Source organism: Monodelphis domestica, chromosome 7 (genome assembly GCF_027887165.1).
Source record: "Monodelphis domestica isolate mMonDom1 chromosome 7, mMonDom1.pri, whole genome shotgun sequence".
In the NCBI taxonomy this organism is placed as follows: domain Eukaryota; kingdom Metazoa; phylum Chordata; class Mammalia; order Didelphimorphia; family Didelphidae; genus Monodelphis; species Monodelphis domestica.
In genome coordinates, this window is record NC_077233.1 from 91,404,992 (window position 1) to 91,427,124 (window position 22,133).

At 49.3% G+C, this 22,133-nt stretch overlaps 1 protein-coding gene across 4 annotated transcripts in view; it reads right to left on the reverse strand.

The window, feature by feature from the left end:
* Window positions 1–22,133, reverse strand: part of BSN (bassoon presynaptic cytomatrix protein) — a 240,072-nt gene that overhangs the window by 30,648 nt on the left and 187,291 nt on the right. For all 4 annotated transcript variants that reach the window (XM_007499946.3, XM_056805059.1, XM_056805062.1 and 1 more), the window contains 2 exons: window positions 8,384–8,824; window positions 1,329–8,036 (listed from right to left, as the gene is read on the reverse strand). In XM_007499946.3, coding sequence (XP_007500008.2) covers window positions 1,329–8,036; window positions 8,384–8,824 — 7,149 coding nt within the window. The remainder of the gene's footprint in view (window positions 1–1,328; window positions 8,037–8,383; window positions 8,825–22,133) is intronic.

Sequence of the window (22,133 nt, forward strand, 5' to 3'; positions counted from 1 at the left end):
TGGCATAAATGGAGACATTTGTTGACAGGTAGCATGCACCTGCTAATAAATGCTATCTTGTAGAGATCTGCCTCAGTTTTACCCTTTTCTTAGTTATATTTTAACAAGAGAAATGAGAAAACCAAGTCTCAGAGAGGGAAAAATTACTCTGGAGTCAGTTGGTTGGTGATGGGAACTGAATTCAAATCTCTTAATTTGAAGTCTAGTATTTTTCCAACGAATTATACAAATAATATTGCTTCTGTTTGCAAGTGTCATCAAATTTACTCATCTGCAAGTATGTGTATGTTTACATTCCCATATAGGTTACCAGTCTTCAGACACACAGATTGGGAACCATTCTGGACCTCTCTGTTCTATAAACAAGCCTTCCTTCCATGTGGGACCTCATACCTACCAGGTGAAGTAGAATAAGGGTAGAGGGATACTGGAGAACTGGTGGGATATGAGAGAGAGTGCTAGGAGCTATCAAAGACCACGATGTTTGACACGATCCATGTGGAAACTCGGGATTGCAAAGCAGCCCCCAGGAAGGATGAAAACACCCACTGAAACCCCCCAACTGACTTTCCTTATTACCATTCCCTTATTATTGTAATTGCTATGATTATTATTCTTACTTAGTCCCAGGAAAAATAGATGAGAGCAACATCCTTGCAGGTTAATACAGATATCCCACTCTGTCCCCCTAGCGTATCGCCAGGAGAGCCCACTTACAAAATTAAACTTAAGGATTCTTATATACCCACTTAGATAGGACCCTCTTGTCTAGGCATAAAAATTCTGGCAAATCTGTGCTCTGAATTCCTTAACCTATATCTGGGTTATGTTGATTCTACTCACTGATCCTGCCCTTAGCAATAATGTTTCATTGACTATCTCCCTAGGCTTCCTTTCTGTTGTTAGGTTCCATGGAAACATGTATGTTGAGAATGAAATTGTGCCAAGTAGATGTGTGATCAAGAGGTTATAAAATAAAGCTAGGCCTCAGCCAAGGTGGAGCACTTTATCCTGTGAAACCTATGCTATGTGAGTTGAATGTAAAAGCTGTGCCCCATCCATCATTTTGCCAACACCATCCCACCTCTAAGACCCCATCTCCTGTGGGAGGCTGGCCCACCCCACAGCAAGAAAGCACTCCATACCTCTCCTGAGTTCCCACTATGACACCTTCAAGGAAACATCACTGGCTCCTCCTATTTTCCTTCAAAGGGCATGGGTAAGGTACTATTCTTCAGCATGGTAGTGGGGTCCTACCTCCCAATTCTCTTGACCCCTTTGTATGTATAGGATTTTCTCTCTCCTCATTCCCAAGGTGCCTCCCTTACCTGACTGCCCTGGAGGACCTGCTGCTGATAGAGGGAGAACCTCTCTTTGGCTGACTCTTCGGCAGTGGGGCTGATGGGCTTGGGGTCTGACAAGGACCTCTGCATGGTTTTCATGGGGCGAGGCACGGTCTGTTGACGCTGGGTGCTGTCGGCAGTGAAATGCTTCTGTGGTGTAACGTGGGCCTTGTTCAATCTCTCGCTGGAAGCAAAGGAGGATTCCAGGAGCCGGTGGGGAGACAAAGGAGAGACAGGTGAGTAGAGAACCTGAGGGGACTTGGGTGGCTGGCGGGTTACTAGCTGGGAGAGGGACTCAGTAGGCAGATGAGACTGGTAACCAATCTCTAAAGGGTCCGGTTTCTTCTTCTCAAATTTCCCAAGCCCCTGCTGCCTGGGCTCAGTTGTGACAATCTGAATGCTGGGGGTGTAGGGAGTGATGGCTGCTGGCCCCGTGAGTTGAGGCACCACGATCCCCTGGGTCTGTGCTTCCGGTTCTGTCTGGCATGCGAGGCTTTCTCCCTTCTGAGTCTTCTCTGGAGCTGAAATGTATTTGATGATCTCCACTTTGGGGTCAGGGGTGGTGATGTGAATGGAAGGCGAGACCCTCAGTAGCTGATCGGGCTCTGTCTGCACTGAACAGTCGCTGATGGTCTGAATGCCAACGCTGGACTTGCCCCTGGGTGAGGAGGAAGAGGCCTCATGCTTGCTGTCCGAGGTTGAGTCTGAGTGGCGTGAGAAGCGCGTGCGGCGCCGGCGGACGGGCTGTTCCCACTCGGCGTTGTCTTCATCATCGGTCTGGACACTGCAGTCTGTGCTCCGTCGTGTGCGGCGCCTGCGGGACATAAAGTATCTCTCTTCTCCATCCTCCTCATCAGTCTGCACACTGCTATCTGTGATCTTCTTGACCACATAAGGCTGCTCATGGGCCTCCTCCATCTCATAGGCATCCCGGAGGCGGGGCATTGAATGCCTCTTTTTGAGGCCCCTGCCAGCCTCCCAGTGCTCATCCGTCTGCAGAGACATGTCAGAGGCTGAGTTGGTGAGGGGCCTGGGTGGCCCCGGCTCCCTTGGCTGCCCCTCTATCCCCACGGCTGCAGTGGCCATGAAGGCCTGGTTGATCGGAGGCCAGTACTGGCCGTTGGGAGCCATGGTACGCTGCATTTCCAGGGCGATCTCTGTGACAGCTTGGGGAGGCAGTCTCCCAGAGGGGTCACACACCGGGGGGAATGGGGCCTTCTGCCTTTTCTGCTCCTCCAGCTGCTGCTGCAGCTGCTGTTGTAGCTGCTGGATCTGCTCCAGTTGTAGGCGCTGCTGGGCCAGTTGCTCCCGCTGTAAGGCGAACTGGGCCTGACGCTCCTCCTGCTGTTGCTGTAAGACTTGGTGCTTGATGGTCTGCAGCTCCTGGATCTCCCTCTGTACCAGCATCTGCTCCTTCTCTCGGTGCCGCTGCAGTTCCACCCGCTCCCGCTCCAGCTCCTCATGGAGCCGCAGCTGCCGCAGCTTCTCCAGCTCCACACGCTCCCGCTCCATCTGTAGCATGTGCTCTTGTTGCTTCCTCTGTCTCTCCTCCTCCTTCTCTTCTTTCTCAGCACCCCCTGCCTTGCCCAGGAGGACTGCTGGGCTTGCTTCTGGCTGCTTCTGGCCAGGCAGGTGAACCGGGGCCGGGCCCGCCTCTTTGGCGGTCCCGGAGGCTGCTGCTGGAGGCTCTTCTCGAGCGCTTCCCACAGGCTGCTCGGTCCTCTGGAGGCCCCCGGCTGCTGCTGCCACTGCTGGCTTCCCGGTGGGCCCGGGGGGCACGCTGCTCCCAGCTATGCTGGTGGCTGGGCCTGCCTTCCCCAGGTACAAGGGGCCTTCCATCCCAGGTGCCGTTGTGAGGGCTGGGAATCTGCCTGGGGGTGGATATCGATACAGCCCCTGGGGCATGAGGGGAACCCGAGGGGCAACCACCGGGACTCGGGTCAGGCTGGCAAGAGGCACAGGGGTAATGCTACCTGGGCCATAGGGTCTATAGATGCCTCGAACCATAGGCCGGAGTACTGACGCTGGCTGGGTGGTGATGGGAAGAGTGGAGGCAATTGGTGTGTTGATGGTAGAATAAATCATTCCGTCAGCCGCGCGCACGGTGGCCGTAGAAGGGAAAAGCTGTCTGATGGCCCCTCCACCCTGCCCCGCGGCAGGGTTGTACTGGGCCAGCTTCCCAAAGCTCTGACGGCCTTCGGGGAAGTTGGGGTTCACCATCATGTTGGGTTTGAGGGCTGCCAGGCCCTGCTGGGCACCGGCTCCGGGCCCGGGCCTGGGGCCATACTGCAAGAGCTCTGGGCTGCTGCTGTGCCGGCCCCCATACTGGTCCATGGAGTTGAGAGCCGCGCACATGCGGCTGATCTCCCGGGCCGTGGTGGCGCTGTACTGAGCCAGGCTGGACTCCTGGAAGCCCGACAGGTCTCCTCGCGGCGAGTACCTATAATCGGAGTAGATGTTGGACGCTGAGCTGTACCTTCTCATGGGGAAGGGGTGGCCCATCAGGTCCGGGGGTTGTCTCAGATCTGTGAAGGAGCCATACTGCATCCCCTGGGCCAGGTAGCGGCCGTCAAAGCCGATGCTGTAGGAATGCTTCATGGTTGTGAGGTCCATGGCGGAGTCTCCCCCGGGGGGGTGGAAAAATTGGTCGCTTTTGTGTGGGTAATAATTCATCCCGGCCTCGGCCAGGTTGGTGTCAGACATGGAGGAGTAAAGCCTTCCCATAAGGCCGTGGGAATAGAGTTTCTGCTCCTCATAGAGCCTGGGGCCTGCCATGGCCTGTTCCCTGTATGGGGCCGGTTCGGGAAGGTCCTGCTCCCGGGGCCCATAGAAGGGAAGGGCGCCCTGGCTGGGCTGGGCTGTGTCCACCACGTTTTTCTCAGGCATCTTGGAGGACGGATGGAAGGTCCCTGTACAGCTGCTGCTGAAAGGAAATTTGTAGACCACATCACAGCAAGCCACTTGACTCTCGGGTTTGATTCCGGTGAGGTCCAAAGCATTGGTGGGTTCTTCTTTGACCAGTTTGGTCACGGCCCCAGCCGTCATGTCATCCATCTGCACCATCATCATGTGAGGTTTCTTCCCCGCGAGGTGCGTGGGCATGCTGTGCGCTTTGAGCTCTGCAGGCACACCCCGGTAGGCATCAGCACTCGGCTCCGCGGGGTACGGCTTGATGCTGACGTTCTGGGCGGCACTCATCTGAGTCACTAGAATGTCTTTTTTAACCAAAGGGGCCATCTGGTTGGGCAGGTTATACCGGGCAAATTTGGTTTGCTGGGGACTGCCAGCTTCTTTGGGCTTTCCCCGGGGCCCTCCTTGGTAGGGGCCAGTCTGCACGGCCTGCTCCACATGTTTAACCTGGGTCAGACACACGGGGGTTCCAGTCCCTTGCCCAAAGTCCAGCCGGTTCTGGAAAGGGTCCCCATAGATCACGGGTTGCTTTGGCTGAGACACGAGCATGGAGGAAGCCACAGTGATGCTGACGGTGGTGGAGGTGCCGATGAAGGTGTGGGTGTGCTCCTGGGCATTGAGGTTGATGATGAGAGGCTGCACCGTCGTGGACTGCCGCCCCGGAGACTGGTCTAAGGTGAGACAGTATTTCCTGGCCTCAGCAGCCAGGGAAGTCAGGTCCATGCCTTGGTCAGTGATGATGATCGGGGTGGATTTCATCGCGGTCCGCAGGTCCACCGCGGAACTAGTCGGTGGTTTGGGCCCTGGTTCCACCCGGGACGTCCCAGGGACTGAGGAGATCCTGCATAGAGAGATGTTCTCGGCAGGCAGGGAGCCCCAGCCATAGAGAGCAGCTGCCCCATCCATAGCTGGGGCCACGTGCCCCTTTGCAGCATTCATGGGGATGATGGCACTCGAAGTGGGGGTTCTCTCACTCTTGGGGAAGCCGTGCAGTGGCTGCTCCTGTTGGAACTGGGTTCCATTGACCTGTACTGACTGACTATAGCTGTGAACGGTAGGTTGCTGTCTGGTTGGAGACGAGTCTGGTGACATGGAAGAACCTGCATTGACCAACTTGGTTTGGCTGGCTGCATCTGATGCCAAGGTGATGACCATAAAAGGAGATTCTTGCGAAGACTGCTGCCTGGTGAGGCGAGGCGAGCTGGAGCGGTGTGGAGTCTGAGTGCCCTGAGCCACCATGGAGGATGGGGTGGAGGAGATGGGGCTCCTGTCAGAGGGGAGAAGTGGGCTATGGGTCTGGGTTGAGAACTCTGAAGTAGATTTGGGCCCCATTCTGCTGATCACAGAGGGGAGACCTTCCATCGGAGAGGCAGGAGAAAGGGGTGGGCTGGAGCTCTTGAAGCCGGAATAGCCTTTTGATGATGGAGCAATAATCTTGCCATCACTCACACTCTGAAGCCTATCTCTTGAAGGTAGCCCAGAGGTGTCAGGGAGGCCCTGAGCCTGGGGCATTTCTTCAGTCTGGGAGCCATAGCTTGCAGTGGTAGGGAGCGGGGGTTCTGGTCCGGCAGGGGCTGTCACGGCTGTGTAAACACGTGGTCTGCTGGCTGTACTGGAAGCCACGGTTGTGATCGAAGGGGTGCCTTTGCTGTAAGTGAAAGGAGTGGTCACTCCCTTGAGAGCAGCATTGGGAGAAGCAGGGGAGTTGAGAAGCTTGAGGGCATCCTGAGGCTCTTTTGCAAAATGCTGGGTGACTCGGACATCGGGAATAAGCCGGCTTCCCCCACCGTCTGAGGAGAAGGACATGGGGGCTGCGAGCTGTGTGGGGCTGGTGCCAGGGGTGAGAGGACCACCGTTCTGCCTCATCAGCTCACTGTAAGCACTCTCTGTGTTCAGAAACTGCTTCTCCTGGTAAGTGCCTTCTGCAGCCTTCTTCTCCTCCTGGAAAGCCAGGTCTTGGGAAGAGGCCTGGTGCATCCTGGCTATACTCTGGGATGTCTGGAGGATCTCCTCATACACGGCTCCAGCATCGGCAGCCTCGTGCTCGTAGTGAGGCTGGGAGGAGCCCAGCTGACTGGACACATAGTCATAGTCTTCGATGTACTGGTATTCAAAGCTGCCCTGGCCTCGGTCAGTGCCCCTGGAGCTGCCATAGGTGCCACTGGGCTGGGCCTGCTGGCCCTGCTGCTTCTGGAGTAGCTCAGCCTTCTTCATCATCTCCTCATAGGCCTCCTCTGCGCTCTTCAAGGGCTTGCCAGAGGAGTAGCTGGCACTGCTGGAGACCTTTTCAGTCGGGGAGTAGAGAGACATGAAGGTGGGCAGGTTGTATTCACTGCCAGACTTGTAGAGCTTGGAGGTGCCGATCTCAAAGCCCTCAGCCTCAGAGTCAAGGGAGGGCGAGGGGGAGTACTCGGAGCAGGATGAGCGGTGCAGCTCTTCCATCTCGGCGGCCTGACGCAGCTCCTCAGTGGGTGATGCATCCTCGATGGGTGACAGGTTGCTAGGGGGAGTCTTGGAGCGCTCCCGCCTCCTCTGGGCCCTCAGCTCCTCCTTGTCCCGCTTGGTTTTGCGGGCTGTGCTTCGGATGCGCTGCTGTTCCACCTCCCGCATCTTCTCTTGCTCCCGGAGCAGCTCCTCTTCTTCTCGGAGCTCCTCCTCCTCCGAGGAGTCCTCAATGGTGGGGAGCAGGGGGCCGTGGGAGCGGTGCCGGGCTTTCCTCTGCTGCTTGACCTCCTCCAGCCTCTGGCGGCGGCTGGGGCTGCTGTCACTGTCTTCCTCCAGGGAGGACAACGATGTGGGGGAGGTGCCTGAGGTATAGCTGGGGGTGGTGGCAGGCAGTGTGGAGGAATACTCTCCTCTGGACCGGTCCTCGGGGGAGCCTGTCAGGCTCTCCATCTCTAGCTCGGGCTCCCTGTCTAGGCTGATGTCTGCCTCTTGGCTCATCTCCATCTCTCGCCCATAGCTGTTGGTGCTGTTGAGCTCGATGGTCTTGAAGCGGCGCAGGCCCCCCTGCAGGGCTGCCACATCTTCAGGCTCGGGGGCACCTGTGTCCTTCAGCTCTTCCTCATAGCCCGTGGTGGCATTGTGGGGCAGCCGCCTCTTGGGGGGCGCAGGCTCTTGGCCCTGTTCTGAGCCTGGCTTGGAGCTGGTCTTCCTCAAGCTGTACTTGGCCCGGTCATATTCAGTGTCATCCTCCTCCAGGTTGTCCTCCTCAGCGCTCATCTCTAAAATCTGCCTCCTCATGAAGTCTTCGTCTGGGCCCTCGGTGTCTCTGCCTACTGGCCGTGTCGGGAGGGGAGACAGCCCACCCTCGCTGCTGTCTTCCACGTAGTCATGGCGCAGCTTGCTGCCAAAGTCATCTGAGGACTCGGCCGTGTCTCTCGGGTCTCTCTGGTTCTCCCACTCAAGAGAGTCTTCGTCCTCTTCCAAGATATCCTCCAGTTCTTCTCCAGAGTCAAATGCCTCGGGGGTGATGGAGAGGGAGCGAGGCCTCTGCCTCTGCTTTGGTTCCTCGCGCAGTGGGGGCCGGGCCTTGGCCTGCTCCCCGGGGGCACCTCCCTGGGCCTCCAGGAGGGGCCGCATGCTGCTTTCTAGTTTGTTGAGCTCGGAGGGGCTGGGTGGGCTGGGCTTGACCACCCCGGCGGTGTTCAGCTGCTCCTCGTCCTGCTGCACGAGCCCTGTGATCTCACTCTGGGAGCTGGAGATCCCATCGGACGAGTAGCCAGTGTCACTGAGGCTCTGAGGACTCCGGGACAGGTCCTGGGAATAAGGCTTGCTTGGGTCCTGCAAGGAAAACAGAAGCCATTACAAAGGAGAAGGGAGAAGAGCTGTGGCTCCTTGTGGTGGACAGAGTCCGGGATCGTGTGTGGGGAGGCCTGAATTCCAATCTTGGTCCTGTCAGTAACATTTGGGTGATTTTAGGTGAGCCCCTTCACTCTCTGGTCCTCAGTTTCCTAACACGTAAAACGAGGGGCCTACAACACAGGATCTGTAAGGCTCCTTCAGCTCTTACCTGGGGTTATCTATGCTACCGGCTTAGGGCAGGCAGGGGGAAAGGTTGGCATGGAGAGATTCCCTGTGATTCACCTCATAACCCCTCCCCACACGGGGCCCAGAGAACAGACACTGACCTCCTGCTCACTCCCTCTTGGTGCTTCAGCAATGGATACAGCTTTGCTGTCTGCAGGAAGTGGTTCTGCCCTCTTGGGCCCGTCCTTTGTCTTTGGGGCCTCGGTGATCGTAGTTGGCAGAGGAGATGGCTTCGGCACTTGTTTGGCTTCGGCTGGGCCACTGGGTTTCTTTTCTGGGGGGACGCTTGGGGGCTTGCTGGGTTCAGATGCCCTGAGATGTTTGGTCTGTAGGCTGGGAGAGGTGTGGGGGGGGCCTGTGGGCTGCTGCCCCGGGCCTGGGGCAGATGGCCCCTTCTGCTTTTGAGGGGATGGGCCAGCTTGGTGTCGTGGTGAACTTGTTGGTGTCTGCTTTGGGGTAGGCAGGGGCACGGGGGCTGGGTCACCAAGGCTTCCTTCCAGCAGCCTCTGTGTTTGGCAGTTCAGACACAGCCACTCATTTTTCTGCAAAAGAAGGACCAAATACAGGGTTTACAGGGCAGAATTACTTGGCCTCCCTCTATCTCAGTTTCCTCATCTGTAGAATGAGGATAAGAAAAGACCCAGGACTGTTGTGAGGCTCAAAAGAGATAATAACTGTAGCTGAGCACAGTGGCTGACATATAAAAGGTACTATATAAATGTTAGCTATTATTATTATTATTATTCCTTTGGCCTAGTAAATGCTTTTCCCCTTCCTTCCCCATCTAGTCTCTACTTGAAGACTACCAGGGAGGAGGACTCCATGACCTCCCAGATTAGTTCATCCTGCTCTAAAATACCTCTGGCTGTTAGCACGTTTTCCCTTGTATCAAACCAAGATCTGCCTCCACTCCTATTCCTTATTGCTTCTCATTCTGCCCCTCTGAGGCCAACTAGAACAAATCCAATCTCTTCCAAATGACAGCCCTTCAAATATTTGAGTAAGGGGATGCCTAGGTGACTCAGTGGATTGAGAGCCAGGCCCAGAGTCAGGAGGTCCTAGGTTCAAATCTGGTCCAGATACCTCCTACATGTGTGACCCTGGATAAGTCACTTAACCTCAACTGCCTACACTTTGGCTCTCCTGCCTTGGAACCAATATACAGCATTAATTCTAAGATGGAAGGTAAGGATTTAAAATAACCCAACCTAAGAGGAATCCACCTATTTTCCTAATAGTGTTCATCCTGAGTACCACCTCATCTCTCCCAGTCTTTTTTCTGCAGAACAAGTAGTCCCAGTTCCTTCAACTAATTCCTCTATGGCCTGGTTTTTTTTAAAATAATATTTTATTTGATCATTTCCAAGCATTATTCATTAAAGACATAGATCATTTTCTTTTCCTCCCCCCCACCCCCCCACAGCCGACGCGTAAATCCACTGGGTGTCACATGTGTTCTTGATTCAAACCCATTTCTATGTTGTCAATATTTGCATTAGAGTTTCATTTAGAGTCTCTCCTCTGTCATGTCCCCTCAACCGCTGTAGTCAGTATGGCCTGGTTTTAATCCCTCAATTGCAATTTGCAGTTAGACTTGAGTCCAGGAGGGTACTTGCCTTGAGCAGGGAGCCCCTGCTTGCCCATCTCTCTGTGGAAGGCCCAACTACTAAACAGGACTTGTTTCCAGCAAAGAACAACCATTCAGGATTCTCCTGTTGCCCAGAGGGCCTTGGGTCATATATCCTGCTACCATCGCCTGTTCCTCCCCTTTCAGCCCTCAAATAGAATAGGAAGCATTAGGATATTTGAACCTGAGTAGTGGGCCTGGCCCAGGTCAGGTAGGATATGGCATAAAGTGAGGTCTTATGTCCCTGGGGAAAGCTTAAACCCAACCATGGGGACTAGCAAAGAGGTCCAGAACCCAAAGCCCAGAGCCTGGCTGTGAACAGAGAGCACAGCCCAGTCTGAACCCCGAGCCCAGTGAGAGACAGCCCAAAGACCCCAGCCCCAAATTCAGATCCCAGCCTTAGAATGAAATAATCCAAAGCCCAGCCCAGAGTTGTCGGAGCCCAGCCCTGGGCAAGAGAGCCTAGAGCCTACCTGATCTAGAGCCCAGGGCCCACAGCTCAGAGTTTTAAGCCCAGTGCCAGGGTGAGAGTTGTCACAGCAGCCTAGCCCTGACCCCTGAGTCCAGCCCCAGGGAGAGAGAGAGAGAGAGAGAAAGCCTAGGGCCAGCCCCAGGCAAAAGAAACCAGAGTGTAGCCCAGCCTCAGGGAGAAAGAGTCAGGGCCCAGGGCCCAGGGCAAGAGAGTCCAGAACCCAGCCCCAGGGAGAGAGCAAGAGCTGCAAGTAGAGATCAGGGGCCCATGCCAGGCAAGAAGAGCTATTTTTATCTCCCCTGAGTGGCCAGAAATAGAAAGATTTCTCAGGCTGCTATTTCCTTCTGTCTCTCAGCTTTCAGGCTTTAAATCTTGTTGCTTCTCTTTTGATGGCGCAGTGAAGGTACTTCATTCCTGCTAGGCCAAGCTGGCATCCTCAAGTTCAATATTCCATTTGAGAGCTTCTCTAACTCCCATACCCTTTGGTCTAGCTCCTTTAGTTTACAGATGAGGAAACTGAGGCCAAAAGAGGTCAAGCGCACGGGACTGTAAATTCACAGTGCTCTTTCTTCTGTACCCCAGTACCCTTTGGGGCTCTCTTACTTGCTAGTCATTTAACCCTGTTTGCCTTAGTTTCCTCATCTGTAAAGCAAGTTGGAGAAGAAAACTGTAAACCACTACAGTGTCTTTGCCAAGAAAACTCCAAATGAGGTCATGAAGAGTCAGAGGTGATTGAAATGACTCAACAACAACAAGAGTCTGTGGTTTAGCATCTTGCCACCTGGGCCAGAGAAACAGTCAGGAGGGGGATCACTCCCTGGACACCTCTGGACTCACAACAGGGTAGAATTAGAATTGGACCTTTAAGACCTTGGATTTAGAACTGAGTGGGACCTTAGAGAACATTTGGAGTCTGACTTTAAATCCAGCTTCTCTGACTCCAAATTCAAGGCTCCTTGTCCTATGTGGATGCTTCTCATGAGCAGACACAGAGTTTTAGGAATTAGAGTTGGAGAAGGCCTTAGAGCTCAACTAGTCTAAATGCCTCACTTTACAGTTGAGGAAATCAAGGCCAAGAGAGGGGAAGGTACTTGCTTAAGATCATAAAGGGAGTTAATTCCTCTACTAAGGGCCATCAGGATTTCTGACCATCTGGGATTTCAAGAGCCCCCTTAGGAGGCTGGAATGCCTCTCCTTATTCAACTGTTCAACCTTTGAGGAGTGTTCTAATCTTGTCAGTGCCTGCTGGGCAGGATACACAGAGGCTTAGATGCTACTGTGGTGCCCATCAGGGATTCCTCACTAATGGAACTACCTCAAGAGCCTTCAGCAGTATTCTCTAAACAAAGGTCTGGCTTGGGCAACAGGAGGGCATCAATTATGCACACTCATGTTACAAACTCAAGGACAAGGAAGCTCTAGGAATGGAGCAGGAGCCCAGAGGGGACTCAAGCTCTGAGAACAAGTTGGGGAGAGACAGACAGACAGAGACAGACAGACCCAGAGACAAAGAGACAGAGAAGAGAAGAGAGAGACAGGTGGGGGGGGGTGTTTTCCTTCTGGGGGCTACCAGTTCATCACCAACTAGGCCCCAGTTTCTCCCCCTTCTACTATGGTACCTTAAGCTCCTGTAAAAGCTTTTTCTAAGTTGTTGGGGTTTTTTAATTGCCTGAGAGAAAAGAGTCATTTCATTGTTGATTCCCTCTCCAGACCATCATTTTAGGAAGGACCCCAGCCATGTTTAACCTCACTCTGACTTGGGCTCTCTTTGGCCTCCTTTTCCTCAACCACCAAATCTATATATCTAGCCCCAATCTCTTCATTCATTGTCAGTAGTTTATTTCCAGATGCCTGAGGGACACCATTTGCTTAAAATTGAACTCATTTCCCCCACCAAACTGACCTCTCCTCCAGATTACTTTTAGTCTTTCTGATGGCACCATCATCTTCTCAGTTGCCCACACTTTAAAAACAGTCCCTTCTATTTATAGGATAAAATACAAACTCCTTAGAGGGTATTCATAACCCTTTAAAATCAGACTCCCTTATTTTTCCAGCTTTATCTCATAGTATTTCTCTTCATGTGCTCTATGATACAGTCAAACTAGCTAAATAGCAGTCCTTGATACACTGTGGCACAATCGAATTGTAGTGGACTTCTCTACTAGCAGCAATGCAATGACCCAGGAAAATTCTGAGGGACTTATGAGAAAGAACTGTGGGAGTAGAAACACAAAAGAAAAAAAAAACATTTCCTTGACCACATGGGTTGATGGGAATATGATTGGGGATGTAGACTCTAAATGATCACCCTAGTGCAAATATTAATAATATTGAAATAGGTCTTGATCAATGATACCTATGGGGGTGGGAGGGAGAGAAAGAATATGAATCATGTAACCATGGAAAAATATTCTAAATTAATTAAATAAAAAATTTCAATTAAAAAAATAAATAGGAGTCCTTCTAGGATTACCTGAGAGGCATGACAGGGTGGGAAAAGCATTGAATATTTGATTAGAGGACCTGGCTTCAAAGCCCACCTCCCATTTAGGAATCTTGGGCAAGTCACTTAGCCTCAGTTTCCTCATCTGAAGAATGGAGGGCATAGGATTAAATGACCAATAAGGGCACTTCCAACTCTAAAGCTGTGATCCTTCTAGCCCCAAATCTATGATTCTATATCTTCCCTGTTCAAATCTGACCTCAGATACTTCCTAGCTGGGTGACCCTAGGTAAATCAATTAATTCCCATTGCTTAGTCCTTATTGCTCTTCTGCCTTGGAACCAATATGCACTTAGGTAGAAAGGAGGGAAGAAGGGGGTGGAAGGAAGGGGGGGGGGGAGAGAGAGAGAGAGAGAGAGAGAGAGAGAGAGAGAGAGAGAGAGAGAGAGAGAGAGAGAGAGAGAGAGAGAGAGAGAAAGAAGAAGAAGAAGAAGAAGAAGAAGAAGAAGAAGAAGAAGAAGAAGAAGAAGAAGAAGAGAAAAAGATGAAGGGAGAAAGAAAGGAAGGAAGGAAAACTAAGTATTGTTTCTAAGGCAGAAGGGTGGTAAGAGCTAGTAGGCAAATGGGATTAAGTGATTTGACTAGAGTCACACAGCTAGCAAGTGTTTGAGGTAAGATTTGAATCCAAGACCTCCAGTCTCCAGGTCTGGCTCTCTATCCACAGAGCCATTTAGTTGCTTAGATATTAATTTTAGATACATAAAATAAAATGCATAGGATTAGGAAGGAAACCAATTATACTAGAATATAGTTAACAAATATATATTTTAAAAAACTAGTTCACAATCCTTGGTTTAAAAACTTCTGACCTAGTCCAACCCCCTATTTTTACAAATGAGAACTACAGAAAGGGAATGACTTGTCCAAGGTCACAGAAGAAGTAGCAGAAATAGAATTCAGATTCAGATTCAGATCCGATGCTTATGAGGCAGCTAAGTGGCACAGTGGATAGAGCACCTGGCCTGGAATCAGGAAGACCTTAGTTCAAATGTGACCTTGGCCACTTATTAACTGTGTGACCCTGGACAAGTCATCCTGTTTGCCTCCACTTCCTCCTCTGTAAAATGAGCTTTAGAAGAAGTGGCAAACCACTTCAGTGTCTATGCCAAGAAAACCTCCAGTGGGGTCATGAAGAGTCAGAAATGACTGAACTGACTAAACAACAATCTTTCCCTTCAATTCTAGTCGTCTTTCTGCAACACCTTCTAATTGTATTTATCTGCTCTTGAGAAGAAAGCCATGATAGGATTTATGTTTTCTTCATAATGGATCCAGTTCACTAGAGGGCAGGAAACTAACACAAATCAAATGCCTAGGAGCCCTTATTCTATCCTAGTTTAGTCCTCAAGCAGGTTTCAGTGAAGTGGAACTAGTTTTGCTCTGGAGCTTCTTGATGCTAAATCTGGGCTTTCCTCTTCCCTATTCCTCTAGCAACAGAATTGACCTTGGCCAAATCCCTCCCTCTCTCCAGGTCTCTTTCCATGTCTAAAAATGAAGGCTGAATCTTGGCCTAGCGATTTCTGAGGCTCTTTCCAGCTCCAACCTACTATGGAAGAATTCTGTCTTCAGACTCCGAAACTATTCTTTCTGTTTCATTACACTGACAGCTCCAGGAAAGGCAGAAGAAATAGTTGTTGAATGAATAAATGAATGAAAATAACAGAGGAGGAAATGGATTTGGATAGGTTCCCAGTGTAATCAACAAAAGAGGATTCAGGAAAAGTTGGTTCCATTAAAAAAAAATTCTTCTAGCCTTTGGCAGAGCAAGGAATGAAGGAGACACTTTGTATCTGAAGTTGTTTCTAGGAAATGAAGGAAGAGACCTGTGGAAGGAGCATAGAAGCTGGACCTCAAAGGACAAATAAAATAGTCATAGCAATTGCCAGAACAAATCTTCTATATGCTGGAGAGCACCCTGACTCCAAACAGCTGGGGCCCCCAACCCAGACCTCTCCTTATCTCCAAGATGCTTATCACAGCTAAGGTCTGGCTAATCAACCCATAAGGATTTCTTAAATGCCTAAGGTAGGGGTCTCCAAACTTTTTACACAGGGGGCCAGCTCAATGTCCTCAGACTGTTGGAGGGCCGGACTATAAAAACCTAACTCTAACCCTAGCCCTAACCCTAACCCTAACCCTAAGAGGGCAGCAGTATACACAGTGCTGAATCCCCTCCCCCAGATCGCCGCTCACATGCTTATGTCTTCCATTGTGCAGCCACATAATCCTTTGCTTGGAGCTTCTTTCTAAGGTACCAGCAAAGGATTATGTAACTGGAAGTAGTATTGCATGTGAGCAACACTCCTCTCACTGGCCATCAATGAAAGAGGTGCCCCTTCCAGAAGTGCGGTGGGGGCCGGATACATGGCCTCAGGGGCCACATATGGCTCATGGGTTGTAGTTTGGGGACTCCTGGCCCAAGGCATACTAAGTACACCGTGCAAGGTTGTGGGGATACAAAGACAAAAGTGAGAACTGTTCTTGTCCTCAAAGAGCTTATATTCTACTGGCAGTGGGGATGGGGATACAACACTGTTCATAGAAAAGTAAATACAGGATAGATACAAAATAAATACTCTGTGATGGGGGGCTGAAACTGGGGAAATCAGAGTGAAAGTCTCTTGAAGGAGATGTCATTTGAGCTAAGCCTTGATGATAGCTGGGTGGAGGTGAGGAGGAAGGATATTCCAGGCATGAGGAAAGTGTAAATACAAATATATAGAAGCAGGAGATGGAATGTCCTGTAGCTGGAACAGCAAGTAGAATAATGTGTAATCAGTCTGGCAAAACAGGCAGGAGCCATACTGTGAAAATCTTTAAATGTTAAATTTATATTTTATATTTTATTGTAGAGGTAATAGGGAGTTACTGAGGCTTTTTGAGCAGGGGAGTCACATGGTTAGACTTGTATTTTAGGAACACGAATCTTTTTGCTATGTGGCAAATAGATAAAAGGGCTCAAACCTTGAGGTAGGAAGCCCAATTAGAAGACTCTGGCAAATAGTTCAGTTGCAAGGTAAAAACTGATGGGGCATCGGGCTGATCAAGATTGAAGGTGACTCCTGAAAAACTGGGTACCTTAAAGGGTGGTGATGCTCCCAACAGAAATAGGAAAGTGAAGAAGAAAGGTAAGGATTAAGGGAAAAGATCATGAATTATCCTTTGGACTTGTTGAGTTTGAATTATCTGAGGGGCACTGTGATAGAGATGGAGGACTGGGCCAAAGAAGAGATGAGAGCAAGATGATACGTGTGTGTGTGTGTGTGTGTGTGTGTGTGTGTAATAATCTGCATGGAGATGATAGTTGAAACCTTGGAAACTGATATCAGGAGAGTATAAAAGAAGGACCGAGAAATGAGGCACATTTTTGCAGAAGAGGTGAGATATGACTGATGATTCTGCAGGAGACTGAAGGCTGGCTCAACAGATTAAGAAGGGAACCAGAAGAGGATTGTCACGAAAACCCAACAAGGAGAGAACATTGAGCAGGAGGGGACTGTCAATGGTATCATACATGCCAAAGGATTTTAAAAAATGAGAACTGAGAAAATGCCAAAGAGAATGGGCTTTTCCCCACCATTGGAGGTTTTTCTTTAGAATTAGAAAAGTTAGCAAGAGAGAGCTGTTTTTTTTTTTTGCTTATAGGAGTGGGGGTTGGCAGACACATCCCTCTGGCTCAGGTTTCCTGAACTGAACTCAAATCAATGTAAGTAAACATTTGTATAGACTATGTTCAAAGACCTTTTCTAGTGCTAGGTATAAAGGGGAAGGAAGGGAGGAAGGATGGAAAGGAGGAAGGAAAGGAGAAAGGAAGGAAGGAAGGAAGGAAGGAAGGAAGGAAGGAAGGAAGGAAGGAAGGAAGGAAGGAAGGAAGGAAGGAAGGAAGGAAGGAAGGAAGGAAGGAAGAAGGGAGAAAAAGAAAGAATAGCTGCCTTCAAGGAGGTTACATTATAAAGAGAAAAGATTAGTTTGCACAAAATTAAGGTGGCTCCTTCTGGGTCACAGGGGCTATGTGGCCCATGAATTAGGAACATTTGGGCTGGCTAGGGCCTTAGTTTAATCCTTGGGTCAACTATATTGCACAACTATATTCCACATAGCATTTAGAATTAGTGATGATGAGGAGTAAGATCATAGAGTTTTGAGCTGGAAGAGACAGAGATCTGATCTCCTCATTTTGCAGATGAGGAAATCAAGACTTCAAGCTCATAAACATGTGGTGCTTCCTATAGACAAAATCTGCTTTACAGCCTTGATCCCACTCTCATCTCCTCCAGCAGTTTGCTATACAAGTCATCTCCTCTTATTCTAACATTTTAACTTTTCCTCTATCTCCTTGCTCCTTCAGTGTTGCTCCTGAATGTGCTCCTGCTCTCTTAAAAAACCTTCGCTTGACTCTCAAGCTATTGTGGGTCTCTCCTCCTGAATCTCTCCTCCCAGCAAAACTAGAAAAAACTCTCTATACTCATAACCTCCATAAGTTGTCTTCACACTGAATTTTTTCTTAACTCTTACTTTCTGTCCTAGTAACAGCTCTAAGACAGAAAGGCATGGGCTAGGCAGAGTTAAATTACTTTCCCAGGGTCACATAGCTAGGAAGAGTCTAATCCAAGTCCTCCCAACTCCAGGCCTGGTGCTCTATCCAGTAAGCTACACTGATTTAATTCCTTCCTTCCTTCCTTCCTTCCTTCCTTCCTTCCTTCCTTCCTTCCTTCCTTCCTTCCTTCCTTCCTTCCTTCCTTCCTTCCTTCCTTCCTTCCTTCCTTCCTTCCTTCCTTCCCTCCCTCTTCCCCCCCCCCCCTTACCTTCCATCTTAGAATCAATACTGTGTATTAGTTCTTGCTGGGTTTGTACCCCAAAGAGATAATAAGGAAAAAGACTTGTACAAGAATATTCATAGCTGTACTCTTTGTGGTGGCCAAAAATTGGAAAATGAGGGGATGCCCTTCAATTGGAGAATGGTTGAACAAATTGTGGTATATGTTGGTGATGGAATACTATTGTGCTAAAAGGAATAATAAAATGGAGGAATTCCATGGAGACTGGAACAACCTCCAGGAAATGATGCAGAGCGAAAGGAGCAGAACCAGGAAAACATTGTACACAGAGACTGATACATTGTGGTACAATTGAACGTAATGGAATACTCATTAGTGTCAATGCAATGTCCCTAAACAATCTGCAGGAATCTAGGAGAAAAAAAACACTATCCACAAGCAGAGGATAAACTATGGGAGTAAAAACACCGAGGAAAAGCAACTGCTTGACTACAGGAGTGGAGGGGATATGACTGAGGAGAGACTCTAAATGAACACTCTAATGCAAATACCAACAACACGGAAATGGGTTCAAATCAAGAACACATATGATACCCAGTGGAATTGTGCGTGGGCTATGGGAGAGGTGGTGGGAAGGGGGGAGAAAATGATCTTTGTCTCCAATGAATAATGTTTGTAAATGACCAAATAAAATAATGTTTTTAAAAAAATACTGTGTATTAGTTCCAAGACAGAAAATCCAAGACAGAAAAGTGGCTTTCAGCCCACTGAGCCACCTAGCTGCCCCCACATAGATTTTTTTTCAACCTCTCATGATGACGTTGGAAATCATAGGAAGCTACTGGAATTTATTAAGGGGGTCAGACCTGTACCATAGGAAAATCTCCCTGGCTGCCGTGTGGAGGATGAATCAGAGGAGAGCAATCAGAAAGTTATGGCAATAATCTAGGCATGAGGCGTTGAAGGCCTGCTCTAGGGAAGGGGCTATGTGAGCCAAGAGAAGGGGACGTAGATGAGATATGCTGTGAAGGTGGTATCGACGAGACTTGCCAACAGATTGGACATGTGGGTTATTGCAAGTGAGTTAGATCATTTCTTTTGCTGATGGACCATTAAATACACTCTTGTCATGGCAGAATCGGGGGCCCCCTCCTCTGTGTAACTTTCTACTCCACCCTCTTTCGCAGACACAAAAGGGGGGTTCAGTTTATGAAGGCTTCTTAGAGGGTGGGAATATGAAGCAGAGTTGGTCAGTCAATAAGTATTTATTTTTGTTGTTCAATCATTCATTTTCCAGTGGTTTTGACTTTTTGTAACCCCATTTCAAGTTTTCTTGGCAAAGGTACTAGAGTGGTTTGCCATTTCCTTCTTCAGCTCATTTGATAGATGAGGAAACTGAGGCAAATAGGGTTAAGTGACTTGCCCAGAGTCACACAGTTAGTATCTGAAACCATATTTGAACTCAGGTCTTCCTGACTGCAGGCTCAGGACTCTGGGCCATCTAGCTACTCAAAAGTTTTAAAATACTTAATAAAAGTATTCATTGAGCAGCTAATTATGCAGGCCAAGGGAGGAGAAAGGGAGATTCATGGTTCAGTGGGAAAGAGTATCAGAGTGACAAGAGTACCTGAAGGTTTGTCAAGTGGAAGAGGGATGAGTCTTGCTCTGCTTGGCCTCAGAGCAGTGGAAGGTGCAAAGAAGCCAGGTTTAGACTTGATATCAGGGAAACTTTCCTACCAATTAGTGTTATCCCCAAGGAGAAGGGGCCATCCTGGCAGGAAGTGGGCCCCCTTAGAGGCATTCAAACATTGGATGGCCACTTGTTGGTGACACTGTAGGAGGATTCCTGTGTCGGTGGCGAGGTGACCACCATCTCCCACTAACCCAGGCCATCAACCTTAAGTGTCATTCCTCCCTTATATAACCCACGCGTCCAGGCTGGTGGCAGGTCTTGTCGATTCCACCTTCATGACATCTCTCAAACATACTCCCTTCTTTCCACTCACACAGCCCCTTCCATGATGGACTAAACAAGTTGGACTTTATAGTTTCTAAAGGGCAGCTGGGTGGTAGGGTGGAGCCCTTGGCCTTGAGTCAGGAAGCCCTAAGCTCAGTCAGATCCAGCCTCAGATACTTTCTAGCTGAGTGACCCTGGGCAAGTCACTTAACCCCGTTGGCCTCAGTTTCCTGATCTATAAGATGAGCTGGAGAAATGAATGGCAAATCACTCCAGTATCTCTGTCAAGAAAACCCCAAATGGGGCCACAAAGAGTTGGACATGACTGAAATGACTAACAATAACAACAGGATCCTGACATGTGAAACTCACATTAGGGCTCCTGGATAGCCTCGCCTCCTGTTGACATCTCTGTATCCCGTGTATAACCACCGTCTCCCCCTCCCACAGTGCCTAGAAGTCTGAGCACCGGCTACTAAAACTGAAATTTAAAAGTGGGTGGGCTGAAGCTGTTACAGAAAAGAGTGCAACAACACTCATGACCACCAGAGGGAGCAACGCAGCCAGCCATGAGCACATCCTGCCCTGGGGATGCTCAGCAGAGATGGGATGTTGGAGCCTTTCTCTCCATTCAACTAAACATACAAATATTAAACATCTTCTCTCCTGTGCCAGTAGTGTTCAGGGCACGTGACCCAGACCTTGGCTGCTCTTGGGGGGTTTGAAAGGTCTGTCTCTGTGGTCAAACTCCAAGCTTCTAGACCTTACAGGAAGAGAAGTGGGTTCTAAAATCTGGGGCTGAGGGTTTGAATCCTGGTCCCGCTATTTATTCCCCGGGGGCTGTGGGGAAGCCCTCATCCCTCTCCCTGAGCCACAGCTGTTTTCATCTATAAAATGCCAGCTCCCTTTAGCTCCAGATCCAGTGATCTTGAGACCTGGCACCATTTGTATGGATGGGACCCAGTTCCCTCGTGAAGGGCAGAGACCCTGGGCTGTGGGCGCTGGACCAGAGAGGTGCACAGCAGACAAAGCAGGGAGCTAGAAGGAGTGGCCAAGGCCCCTCTGGGGATCCAGAGCCCTCCTCCCCATCTTTGGAGGCCGCTGACCATGAATCTTACTTTTTTTGGAGAGGCAGCAGCTTTTGTGGTTCAGTCGTGTCTGACTCTCCATGACCCCATTTGGGCTTTTCTTGGCAGAGATGCCAGAGTGGTTGGCCATTTCCTTCTCCAGCTCATTTTACAGATCAGGAAACTGGGGCCAACAGAGTTTAAGTGACTTGCCCAGGGTCACCCAGTGAGTAAGTGAGGCTGGATATGAACCTGATTCTGAGCCTAGGCTTAGCTATCCCCTATACCACCCGGCAGCTTCATATAGTAGGAAGGAGTCAGGAGACTAAGGCTCAGATCTGGATTTTGATGTGTGACTGTGCTTCTCTGGGCCTTAATTTCCTTCTCTACAAAATAAGGATAAATATTTATGATTCTTATCTCATAGAACTTTTGTGAAAAAAAATGTGTTAAAGAGATGGCAGTTATTACTATTTATGTACTGTGGGCCTGTTCTTATTCATTCATTGGTCTGGTGAATGAGTACCAAATTCCTACCCATACTTTAAAATCCAACTCAAATGTCACTTGCTTCAGGAAGCCTTCCTTGATGCCCCCCAAAAGTAACACATTTTTTTCTACTCAGATCTCAAAGAGCATCTTCCCTTTACCTCTCAAAGGCACTTAGGATGCAATACTGTGTATTATAGTTATCCGTATATGTTTCTCCCTCCTAGACTGGCAACTCCATGAAGGTAAAGACCTTTCTTTGTCTTACCTAGTTTTCCCTCTTTTTTTTTTTTTAATAAACCCTTACCTTCTGTCTTGGAGTCAATACTGTGTATTGGCTCCAAGGCAGAAGAGTGGTAAGGGCTAGGCAATGGGGGTCAAGTGACTTGCCCAGGGTCACACAGCTGGGAAGTGTCTGAGGTCAGATTTGAACCCAGGACCTCCCATCTGTAGGTCTAGGTTTCAATCCACTGAGCCACCCAGCTGCCCCCCCCCCCATATTTCCCTCTTAACCGAGCACAGGTTTCTGAACACAGAGGTCTTATTAAATAATGGTTAAATGAATGGAGGAGGGAGAATAAACTTTTATTAAGCAACTACTATGTGCCAGGCACAGTGCTAAGCACTTTAAAGATACCTCATTTGATCTTCACAACAACTCTGTGAGATAGACGTTATTACTATCTTAATTTTACAGTTGAAAAAGCTGAGCAAAGTGTTTTATAAGAGCCATATTAATGGGGAGTTATAATGAATATACCGGAATTAGGTCTCTCCTTGGTCCCTGAGTTTCCTGGGAATATCACTTGAACTTCTATAAGGTTAATATAAGAAGAAATTGGAAACCTAACTCTGCTAATCCCAGACCCACCACTTTTCTTGCAAATTCTTTATTTTGGATAGGAAGCAAATTAAAAATTAAGCTTGAGTGTATTATTATCCTTCAAAAAATAAA